The 12946-nt window shown below is 33.7% G+C and overlaps 1 protein-coding gene across 2 annotated transcripts; it reads left to right on the top strand.

Annotated features, from left to right (window-relative positions):
* The first annotated feature begins 7418 nt into the window (after positions 1 to 7418).
* On the top strand, positions 7419 to 11429 carry LOC112006838 (uncharacterized). 2 transcript variants are annotated; one of them, XM_065765876.1, is made up of 3 exons: positions 7419 to 7833; positions 7973 to 8388; positions 10036 to 11429. In XM_065765876.1, exons 1-3 carry the CDS (start codon positions 7768 to 7770, stop codon positions 11219 to 11221), a joined length of 1668 nt encoding a protein of 555 aa, XP_065621948.1. In that variant the 5' UTR covers positions 7419 to 7767; the 3' UTR covers positions 11222 to 11429. The 2 variants fall into 2 exon arrangements, with proteins under 2 accessions (XP_065621948.1, XP_023894911.2); XM_024039143.2 differs by lacking the exons at positions 7419 to 7833; positions 7973 to 8388 and adding exons at positions 8556 to 8774; positions 8914 to 9329.
* The last annotated feature ends 1517 nt before the right edge of the window (positions 11430 to 12946 follow it).

Raw genomic sequence — 12946 nt, forward strand, 5'->3', positions numbered from 1 at the left:
CTAATTCAAAATTAGGGTCCCAGTTTTTACAACCTGGAATACTTAGCTGTACAGGGAGTTTCAGCAAATGTTTCTGGAAGAAACCAACCCCCTGTAAACCATGGCTTGTCAATGGGTCCATTGGTCCCGACCCTATGGGAACAAGAACAAAATAAACATAAGCTACATTAATAGGACCTGTGTCCTATAAAGAGTATATCATTTTCATTATTCAATAATGGGGGCTACACTAGAATTTGACGTGGGTAAGGACTAAGGGCCAAAGAAATTACAAAGTGGGTTAACAAGGAATGGTTGTTTTCAAACATTTATAATTTCACTGAAAAGCAATACATGTTGTTTACGTTTCGTTATATATGTAGTAAACATTGCACTCATCGTGTCAAATCTCTTCATGGGAGTACAATAAACTTCTCTATATCATGCCCTCCGGAGATTTTTTTTTTTTTTTTTTTTTTTTTTTTTTTTTATGCAGCAATAGTATGATATCTTGTGCAATGTCCTGAGAAATATAATGTGATAATTAATGAAATTAAACTGATCAAATGTCAACTACCCTAACGGAAATTAGGTTTGTAAGTGAGTTGAACTTAAGCCCATATTAAAAATTCAAAATAGTTCATTTAATTTTATTTCAAATATGAGTCAATCTTGAGCTCAAAACCAAATGTAATCACATGTATGTTCAATCGTGACTCATTTTCTTATCAAATAAGTTATTCACGAACTACTTAATTAACTTTATTCCTTTCTCATATGTAGTGAACACAACAACTACAATTTTTGACTTCCTCACAAAGTTAATAAGTAATATTCAAATTATAATTGAAATTATATTGCTTGATTTAATTAGATAGAGTGGTTTTTTTTTTTTATGAACTCATAAAAATTAGATTCACCAACCTTGTTTTGTTAAAAATTATATACAATTTTACCACAAAATAGACTATTTATATTATCAATAAATTACAAATAATAATTTGATATCTTATAAAATTATATACAAAACTACATAATCTAATCTCAAAATCACTACATAAGTATAGCTTAAACATCGATACACATATAATAGTATATATACTTTAATTGAGCCTTATACTCAAAAGTTTGTTCACAAACAGATTATTATATTTAATCTCAAATTGTTAAATAGTTGAATCTAAACTTAGGCTTCAACCTAACTCATTTAGCAAACCAACACAGCAAACAACTTAGTTCATTTAGGTCCTAATAAAATAGATAAAATATCAGTAGTTGATTATTAATCAATAATGTTTGAGAGAAAATTGTTGAAGACAATGATGCAAACTTCCAAGGCAAATGGATTTGTTTTTCAGTTTTTTTCTTTTTCTTTTTTGCGTTCCTATAATTGTATATGAAAAGCAACAAATGTTAATTTAATAAAGAAAAATAATTAAGAAATTAAGGAACACTCTTTTATTTAATGCACGTTTGGATAGCGTTTATGGCTGGCTTTGTGCGTTTTGCTGAAAAAATATGGGTCCCACGGCACTATTCATAGACCCACAAAAGTCATCCAAACACAAATTTCAATATAAATTTGGGTCTCACAATACTATTTACACATTTAAAAATTATTTTGTTACAATGTTTTCAATTTTCAGTAAATAAGCGGTATCCAAATACACCCTAAATTTTCAAACTATTTATTTCAAGGAATGCCTTTCTTTTCCCTATGTTCAAAATTTTGTTTGTTCAAAACTTGGCCATATATCATATGCAACACTTAAATCTTTGATCCTATAATAGTACACTGTACACTGGGCAGTGGCCACACATTAAATAATGGCTTAGGGCCGGTTGGTTAAAGATTTCTAGTATTGTTGTTTAATTATTATGGAAATATGTGTGGGTTAAAAAGTGTTATGGAAAATTAGAAATACGTGTTTCAGTATTTAAACACTGAAAACTAAGAATGGCAACGGGTTTGGTTCAAGGCGGGTTTCTTTATGCCCAAACCCGACCCACGAGCCTACCCCTGTTACCCAAACCCGTGCCGTTTATTAAACGGGTTTTTTTTTAACCCCCAAACCCGCCCCTGCAAACCCCGTCCAGCCATGCTAGATTTGGGCCCATTCCATGGCCCAATCCATCTAGCCATGTCTAAAGAAAAAAAAAAAGTCACCATCCATTGAAATTAAGACTACCAAATATTCCAAAGTAGAGTCTATGTTCCGAATTCTAATGTATGAAATTAAAAGCAACAAAAAAAAAATGAATAAACCGAACACAACAAATCCCAAAATCTAAATGGATGTCATGATCTAACAAATCAATCCATACCAAAAATCCAACCAATCCCAAAAATTTTGCAAACCTAGAAGAAAAATTAGCAAATCTAAAAATCCCAGCAACAAAACACAAAAAACCCAACAAATTTGGCTCACAAAAACACACACCAAAAAAAAAAAAAAACCCAATCGATTGTGGGTCTGTAACGGCCTAACGAGTGAGGGGTGGTTCACAATGGTTATGGAGATTTTCGTGATTGATGTGTTTCGACTTGTCAGCGAGGATTTGGGATGATCTGTCAATGAAGAATTTTTTTTCTTGGATCTTGGTTGTGGCTATGGTGGTTTGGGTGAGTTGCATGGTGCTTGATCACTTGAGGGAGGGCTTGACTGCTTTGAGAGAGGGCTTTAGACTTGAGAGTGACAGTGGATACTAAGTAAGGGTGAGGCATGAGGGGCGGCTGTTGATGAGAGTGAGAGTTAGAATGAGAGTGAGAATTAAGATTAGGTATAAGGATATATATATATATATATATATATATATATAGTTGGATTTTTTTGTAATTTTAGCTAAACTAAGCGGGTCGGGTCTAACTTTGGGTGAGTATTGCAAAAACTCAGACCCACCCCACTGTTTATTAGGTCGGTAAAATCCAACCCATTAGGTTAGACCAGGTAACAATTACCTCCCTACTAAAAACTGTTGTTAAAAAGCATTTACCCCTTGTCTCCAATACCAAAAAACTGCATGTCCAAAAAGGCAAAAAACTTTGCTGATCTAGACAGCAGAGTAGTCCTTGTAATGTGTGGGACCCAACATAAAAAAGGACACGTGGAGACAGGCTAGATGAAGGAGGTGACATGGCAAGAGAGTGTTTGGGTATGCATGAGATTGTAGGAACTGTTCTTTTTATTATATTATAAATTGAAAAAAATGTAGGGTTTTTGTGTGGGGCAGTGGAAAGGGAAGTTAGAGAGTCTTTAAGACAAACCCATCTGGCCGTCTATCCATATTCATGTGCATTCATTAATCAATGTGGGTGAAATAAAAAGCAAAGCAAACCCCAAAAGGAAAAAGCATGATTCTTGTGGCTTACAAGAGACTAGTCCGTTTCTCCCCCCATCTATTTGCTCACTCCATTTTACTAATTCATCCTTCTTCATTTCTTTATTCTCTATCGTATCCCTTAACAACCATACCGTACTAATCACAATGATTATTATCTATCATCAGATTCATCATCAGATTCAAGACGTCAAATAATTTTAGATGAGGTGGGAATTAAACTTTACATTTCTTATTCAAAGATAAAAAAAATTTATGAGTTGGATTAACTAAAACTCACATTTAAAGATAAATATTAGGTACATTAAATAATTTTACATAATACAATAATGTATTTATTGAAACAATATACATTGATTTAGGAGTAGTAGAAACTAATTTAGATCATCTAAGATAAAAAATATATATATATATATATATTGCATTCCTTATTTGAATGGGTTAAGACTCTCTTAAAAATAATTTCTAAAATTATATTTATTCATTTTGAAATGAGTGAACTTCAATTTTAGAAACTTAACAATAGAGCTACCCTAAAAGCTCTAAAGTATCCCTTCTAATTCTATTGAAACAAAAATCCATGGCTTACCTCATACACACACTTCCAAGCATCTTTGGTTCCATTATTGCCCTTTACCAAAGATTTGTCCAGAGGACTGCAAGTTGCAAAAGATTGGCCGCATTTTGCATTGTTCCATACTTCAATTATAGTTTACTGAATACTATCCCTCAACAGCAATATTTATCTTAGTTTTCACCCAATTGTAATTAATCTTGTACAACCTCATGAATACACAAGTTCAATTACATAATTGAAGTGTCTGAACATCCAACAATATTTATCTCAGAGTTCCATACTTCAATTATAGTTTACTGAATACTATCCCTCAACAGCAATATTTATCTTAGTTTTCACCCAATTGTAATTAATCTTGTACAACCTCATGAATACACAAGTTCAATTACATAATTGAAGTGTCTGAACATCCAACAATATTTATCTCAGTTTTCACCTAGACAAAGATCAATTACAACATGATATGAACGTATAATCACACTAGAAAACGGATTTGAAAGAAAATACAGTATCAATCATGATCAGTTATGAAAACAGATATAAAGTCCTTATTTAATCAGACACCTAACTCTATTAAAAACAATACCAAGAAATAAATTTAAATTCTACAATAAGAACATAGCAATTAACCTACCTAAGATCATAAAGTAAATCTTAATAATAATGATGATACATGGTCTATCATATTAACTATACTCACTGTTGTCAATGCCCGATGGTAATCAATGATCACTAAATTTATCTGCAAACTTTTTGGTCCATTAGGTTAATGACATAAATGAGTGAAGGTAATAAATTGACCAAACCTTTAAAAAGAATCTCAAATCTCAATCAATCAAGGGGGTAAAGCAGTATTTTCAACTTTACCTGAAATAAATAACCGGAAATTTTCCTTTCAACTTTCTACTTTCAACACAACATCACAACTCTCTTCCTTTCCTTTACTTACTTTTCGGGCAATTTGCTGGCGTCTTTTCTTCTCTATCTCTCTCTCTCTCTCCTTCCGGTAGTTGAACCCCAAGGACCCGTGATGCCTAACCTCCTATTCCCGGTCATAATCATGAAACTCACCTGATGCACCCAGTCACTTATCTGACCCTGTGTTTTTCCACTCATTTTTTAATTCAATAATGTTAGGACAAAACTTATTTCACACTCTTTTGTTTTTTTAATTAATACTGATTAAACCAAACTTCAAAAAAAAAAAATACTGATTAAACCTGTTTTGATAGAAGTAACATTTCTTTTCTCTGAAATTAATATAGAAAATATTAAAATTTGAAGGAATCTCCTCCCCATTATGTGGGCTATTGATAAAATTATAGACAACTAATAAGTTGCCTAATGTTTAATAGAAATTGGTTTTGAAAAATGTTATACATATATATTATAGCATAATTGTTATAAAACTTTGTTAGTAATAAATTCATTATAAGAAGCAATAATTATAAATTGTATACACATATAGTCATATCTATTATAATTACTTAAGTAATGAGAAATAATAATAAATAAACAAAGTGATGTCAAAACTTTTTTCATTTTCCATAAAAGTTATGTCAAAACTTTTCTAAAATTGATTGTTAACCAATACCTAAGGGCACTCGTTAGCATTTTCCAATGAATCATGCTAACGAGTGCTCTTAGGGCATTCGTTAACAATCCAATTAAAGAAAGTTTTTATGGAAAAAGAAAAAAAAACAATTAATATTTTAACATCTTTTTTCATTTTCCATAAAAATGATGTCAAAAATTTTCTAAAATTGATTGTTAACTAATGCCCTAAGGGCACTCGTTAGCATTTTCCATAAAAAAATGGTAACAACTTTGGAAGAATATTATTGAATAAAAGTTTATATAGAACATATCTTTCTCTTTCTTCTTAATTCTAAAAAAATACACATGACTTTCACATATCAACATCCCAAACATCCATAAACAATCATAACCTTTAGAAAACACACAATTCCACAACATTCGACCTCAACATCAAAATATTAATCGTCACTGTCACTCAATATAAAATGTAAGCCCCCTTCCCTAATTGTAGCCTACTCGTACAAGTTAGAATTAGATGGAACCCCAATATTTGAGCTAGGTAGGTGTTGTTGAAAGATTGAATGTAAATAACATCGTTTTTTATCTGTGTATTTGACATAGGATGACATGAAAGACTATGGCCATGTATATATAAAAGAGTAGAGTAGAAGTGCAAGATGTGAAAATTGTGAATTGAAATGCAAAGAGCTTTGTGTGTATGTGCGAAGGAGGAAAAATCTTGAAATATTGATCCAAAAAAAAAAACAAATAATCTTTGTTTTTTTATTAGAAAAGTCTTGAAATATTAAACCAAATAAAACAAAATGTCAATATTTCATTTGTTCCTATCTCTCATGTGGTACTTGAAAGTATTTCAGCTCTCTTTGTAAAGGTGTCACATGGCGAAACCTCATACTCTCTCACATAAAGTTTATATATATATATATATATATATTGATGTTTCGCTACAAACTTAATTGGAGCGTTATATCCAACAACATATGTGTCCATATGCAATGAACATAACTCACTTAAAATGATTATATACAATCACTTAAATATTGTTTAGTAAGTATTGCATATGACAGGGACAAGTGTAATCTTTCTATTTGTAATAACTTAAGGTTCCACCTAAATTTTTTGCCAAATTATGTTCTAAAATCATCCACATGAAATTCTCCCCCAAAAAAAATCACATATATGACTAAAAAGTATGATTTTATCGATTGGCTTTGAAGGAGATGACATTTTTTTTCCTTATAAAACTATTACGAATATTAATAGAAAATGTTCAACACATAATAAAAATTGATTAATATTATGAATTTTACAAATTTTAAAGATAGAAACCTTTTTTTTTTTCCTATTAAACTATTGCAAATGGTAACACAAAATATTCCAACACATAATAAATATAGAATGAAATTAGAGATACTAATAACTTTCAAGTTTATAAACTTTTTTTCCTATAAAACTATTACAAATGATAATACAAAATGCTCAAATACCTAATAATTATAAAAGTGATGTTATGTATACTACAAATTTTACTATGTAAATTTTACAATTATTCATTTATTTGATAACAGAAACTCACCAATCATATTTATTGTCGTATCTAATGGATATAAAGTCAAATTTGTAATATTTTAGACATTTTTTTATATACATAGTTGGTATAACTTCAACATAAAATAAATAAATATTTTAAGTTATTATTAACCTCATTTTTATGATATACCAATGACAATAATTTGTATTAATAATGCCACAAAATATTGTGTACATTTATAATTTGTGGGAAGCTAATTTTATTTTTGGTAATTAATAATGTAATAGACTTATTACCAAAAAAAATAACTGCAATAGGCTAATAGTCTCATATAGGTCTAGCCTGATAGGCAGCATAAAAAAACCTTGGGAGAGAGAGAGAGAATCTATATGGTGTGGTGCCAGCTATGAAGTTGAAGGATGAAAGCTTTCAGTGAGGGTCAAAGCTGGCAATTTATCTTTTATTTGGCTCCTTTGCTCTCTCCATCACCTTCCCTTATTTATTTATTACACTTGAAAATCTTCTACACACATTTTAAATCCCTCATTCTTCTCTCACTCTCTCTCCTATCTTCCTCGCTACCTCACTTCTCTCTTCCAAAATTTCATTTTCCTCTCTTTCTCTTTTTTTTTTTTTCCCCCTAGATATTTCTCTCTTCTTTGTTAGAGCGAAGAGCAAAATTTGATATTTCCCATCAGAGAAAAAAGAAAGAGAAGGGGTTCATTCTTCTTCTTCTTCTTCGTCTTTTTCTTCTACAAAAGCAATAACAAGAAGAGCAACAATGGCTGTTACTTCTCCAAGCCTAACTAGTAGCGAAAAGAAACATTGGTGGCTTACTAACAGAAAGGTAAAACAAAGAAAAACTAAAACTTTGACTACTCAAACACACATTGCTTCTGATCTCTTTTAAAGTTTAAGTCTTTGTTGGGTCTTTTTGCATTTTTACCATAAGGTAACCATGTCTTTTTACATGCACTAATATATAGATGGTGGAGAAGTACATTAAAGATGCACGCAATCTAATGGGGTCCCAAGAACAAAGCGAGATAGCTTCAGCACTGAGCCTTTTAGACTCGGCTTTAACTCTGTCTCCGAGGTTTGAGCAAGCTTTGGAACTCAAAGCCAGGGCTTTGCTATATCTGAGGCGGTTCAAGGACGTGGCAGATATGCTACAAGACTATATTCCTAGTCTTAAAATGGCTAGTGATGACTCGGGCTCTCTCTCATCTGAGAGCTCGTCTCAGCATCTTTCAAGGGAGCGAGTCAAGCTTCTTGGGTCTGGTAACTCGTCCTCTTACTCACCTGGTCGGGACCCGAGTTTCAAGTGCTTTTCTGTCTCGGACTTGAAGAAGAAAGTCATGGCTGGGCTCAGTAAAAATTGCGACAAGGAAGGGCAATGGAGGTAATATTCTTCTCTTTTCTATTTGTTATGATTTTTGAAGTTGTCCTTTTGTTTTGGTTCTTCTTTTTATGATTACTATTTGGTATATAATATTGAAACGTAACTATTGGTTTGAGTAAATGAACAGCCGGCTATTATGAAAATTATTTTCCTCTCTTTCTCTTTTTTTTTTTTTCCCCCTAGATATTTCTCTCTTCTTTGTTAGAGCGAAGAGAAAAATTTGATATTTCCCATCAGAGAAAAAAGAAAGAGAAGGGGTTCATTCTTCTTCTTCTTCTTCGTCTTTTTCTTCTACAAAAGCAATAACAAGAAGAGCAACAATGGCTGTTACATCTCCAAGCCTAACTAGTAGCGAAAAGAAACATTGGTGGCTTACTAACAGAAAGGTAAAACAAAGAAAAACTAAAACTTTGACTACTCAAACACACATTGCTTCTGATCTCTTTTAAAGTTTAAGTCTTTGTTGGGTCTTTTTGCATTTTTACCATAAGGTAACCATGTCTTTTTACATGCACTAATATATAGATGGTGGAGAAGTACATTAAAGATGCACGCAATCTAATGGGGTCCCAAGAACAAAGCGAGATAGCTTCAGCACTGAGCCTTTTAGACTCGGCTTTAACTCTGTCTCCGAGGTTTGAGCAAGCTTTGGAACTCAAAGCCAGGGCTTTGCTATATCTGAGGCGGTTCAAGGACGTGGCAGATATGCTACAAGACTATATTCCTAGTCTTAAAATGGCTAGTGATGACTCGGGCTCTCTCTCATCTGAGAGCTCGTCTCAGCATCTTTCAAGGGAGCGAGTCAAGCTTCTTGGGTCTGGTAACTCGTCCTCTTACTCACCTGGTCGGGACCCGAGTTTCAAGTGCTTTTCTGTCTCGGACTTGAAGAAGAAAGTCATGGCTGGGCTCAGTAAAAATTGCGACAAGGAAGGGCAATGGAGGTAATATTCTTCTCTTTTCTATTTGTTATGATTTTTGAAGTTGTCCTTTTGTTTTGGTTCTTCTTTTTATGATTACTATTTGGTATATAATATTGAAACGTAACTATTGGTTTGAGTAAATGAACAGCCGGCTATTATGAAAATTTCTAGCTTTTTGAACCTTTAATGGATTTTAATATTGTTATCAATAAAGCCAATATCTCTGGCTTCTTCTTCATTTATATGCAATGTTCTAAAATTTCCTTAATAGGATGCGTTTATTTTTTTATGGGTTTTGAGAACTTTTTATGAAAAGAGTTTGTGGTGGAATGTTACAAAATTGTCCAGAGAACTTTGTGAACCCAAAAAGAAAAAAAATGACAACTAATTAAAACATGATAACTTTCTCAAAATAAACATGATAAATATACGCTTGCGATTTTTATAGTACTATATCTCGTAATAGTAGCTGTTGCCCTTAATTTAAGTTTCCAAGATTGTTAACCACCATGCTGAATAAAGAAAATGGAAAGATGCTTCTTGTATACTTTTTTTTAATACATTGTTAATATATATAACTGATATTCACTGTATGTGAATGAGAGATGTGTACAAAACATTTTGGCATAGAAATTGTGAAAATAATTCTATTGATTGAAAATTTAGATCATTGAAACACCTTTTGAATTTGATAGTAACTTGGTCCATACGCAATTGTTAATCATAGGTACTTGATTCTTGGGCAAGCTTGTTGCCATCTAGGCCTAATGGAGGATGCAATGGCTCTTCTTCAGACCGGCAAGCGCCTCGCCTCGGCCGCATTCCGCCGTGAGAGCATTTGCTGGTCTGATGACAGCTTCTCCTTTTCCAATGTGCCTGTTTCCAGTGATATCACAATCACCAATGCTCCCAGCACGCCCCCGCGCAACCCAATTGATCTGGAGAGTGTGAACCAACTCCTTGCCCACATTAAGCTCCTCTTACGCCGTAAGACGGCTGCACTTGCGGCCCTTGATGCTGGCCTCTACTCCGAGGCCATCCGCCACTTCACCAAGATTGTTGATGGTCGCCGTGGTGCCCCACAAGGGTTCTTAGCTGAATGCTACATGCACCGAGCCTCAGCATACAGAGCAGCTGGTAGAATTGCTGAGTCTATAGCTGATTGTAATAGGACTTTGGCATTAGACCCAGCTTGCATTCAAGCTCTTGATACAAGAGCATCTCTATTAGAAACAATTCGATGCTTGCCGGATTGTTTGCATGATTTAGAACATCTTAAGCTTTTGTACAATTCAATTTTGAGGGATAGGAAACTTCCAGGGCCAGCTTGGAAGAGACACAACGTGAGGTACAGAGAGATTCCTGGGAAGCTGTGTGCACTCACTACAAAGATTCAAGAACTTAAGCAAAGAGTTGCTTCTGGGGAGACTGGGAATGTGGATTATCATGCATTAATTGGTTTGAGACGTGGGTGTTCAAGGTCTGAGTTAGAGAGAGCACATTTGTTGCTGTGTTTGAAGCACAAGCCAGATAAAGCCACAGACTTTATTGAAAGGTGTGAACTTGCTAATGATGGTGATCTTGATTCAGTTAAAGACCGATCAAAGATGTCTGCTTTGTTGCTATACAGATTGCTCCAAAAGGGTTACGCCAGTGTAATGTCTACCATTATGGATGAGGAAGCAGCTGAAAAGCAAAGAAAGAAAGCCGCAGCTGCATTACAAGTAGCACAAGCACAAGTAGCTGTGGCAATCCAAGTCCAGCAAGGCCAAGAGTCAAAATTGGAATCAGAAAAGAATAATTCAGTTTTCCAAGGGGTGTTTTGCCGGGATCTTGCTGTGGTGGGGAATTTGCTTTCACAAGTTGGATTTAACCGCCCAATTACTGTGAAGTATGAGGCATTGAGTTGCTGATTGGACTGTTGGGGGTGGAAAAATCTAAGTTCTTTGAGATGTTACACCGGTATTGGGATTAATCTCTGGTCCATTATTTCTCTGTTTGTACAAAAAAGATAAATTTAGGACTGGCCGGAAAATTTTGTAACCCTTTTTCTTATTTTCCTTTTCTACTACATGTACAGAATTTTTCAGTACCGAATTATCTACTTTTGGTTATGCAGCAGCGCATGCTTTATTTAGCTTAAATTTGAATGTCATTTTCTTTTCTTTTTTTTTCTTTCGCTTTGCTTTCATATTTATTATTTGGGAAACAATTTTGGACCATTAGAAAAAATCTGGGCCATTAACGGTTTGCAACTACATGTTGGAAAGATGGTAGGACACTATTGTTGTTGTAAATGTTGTTTCCGAGAGTGACAGAAAGTGAGAGAAACAGAAGATGGCCTGGCCTTGGCTTCTCTCTAATGTCCTATGTGGTCTCATTTAATTTTTCTCTGGTTAGCTTATCCAAGAAACTGACATTTCTGACATTCCACTAGATTTAATTTTGTTTTCTACTTCCGCCAAAAGTATTGCTTCTTGCACTCCATTGGTCATAGTTTAATATGGTGAAAGAATCATAGTGGATACTGGAAAAGAAAGAGCAATTGCCATTGTTATTAATGGGAGCACCCTCTTGATTCTTGATGTTATGGCTTTGCGTGCATCTTATGAAGTCGTGGCAGGATTCCACTGGTGGAAACAGCTCAAAGGACATTGTGTAGTCACCCATGGTGGAGAAGAGTTTGTCAGTATTTTTTTTCTTCTATTTTTCAGGTCTGGCACTCTGGCTAATATGCGAACAAGGGAAAGGTCTAATCTTACACTCAATACAAGATTACATATAGGTTTAGAAAGGACATGTCAAATCAACCTTTGCTTTGACATCATTACTGCTTTGGGGTTTGCTTCCTTTATGCACTGTTTGCCAACACTAAAATGGTTAAAATAGGTAAAAATGAGTAAGCAGTGTACAAAAATCCAAAATAATTATGCTCAAGGTAAAAATGAGTAAGCAGTGTACAAAAATCCAAAATAATTATGCTCAGGATGGTAAAGAAGGGAAGGGCTATTAATTTGTCTAAGCCTTAGATTTTATGATTTTTTAAAATTATCTAGGATTCTTTTGCCTATGTCCTAGAATAATTCATAAGGCCCTTAAAGGGGGTTGTTGGAAGAAATCAATGAGGGTTTCAACTTTCAACCTCCCAAGACTAATAATGTCAAATTGGTTTTTAGGGCATGGCTTCTGTTCAAAGGGAAAGCCTGTCTTTTCTGAGCTATGAAAAGGTTGCATGATTGTGTTACTGATCCCAGTTGTCACTTTGCTAAAGGGTATGCCATTGTTGCCAGCAAATATTGAATGTTTTTAAAGGTCAATTTAAAGTGTTAAAATTGTCTGAGTCGCTTGGTTAATGAAAGCAAATACTAATGTTAAGCAATATCAACGTGCAAAGTAGCATGACCATGACATGTTTAAATGCTTTGAAAATGAGAGAGGGAATTGTGGAGGGAGAGTAGTTGCGGGCCTTGCGGCTTCTCCATCTTCAATTAAAAAGACAATTTTTTTTATTTTTTATCTTTTTTTGTAAACTAGCACTAAAATAATATTAACTACTAATAAGTCTATTACAATAAAACCCGGTCTTGTCAAAGGCTAGCAAATCCTTCACAATAGTCGGCAGATTAACAAAATTAGCA

Source organism: Quercus suber, unplaced genomic scaffold (assembly GCF_002906115.3).
Source record: "Quercus suber isolate HL8 unplaced genomic scaffold, Cork oak 2.0 scaffold_660, whole genome shotgun sequence".
Lineage (NCBI taxonomy): Eukaryota > Viridiplantae > Streptophyta > Magnoliopsida > Fagales > Fagaceae > Quercus > Quercus suber.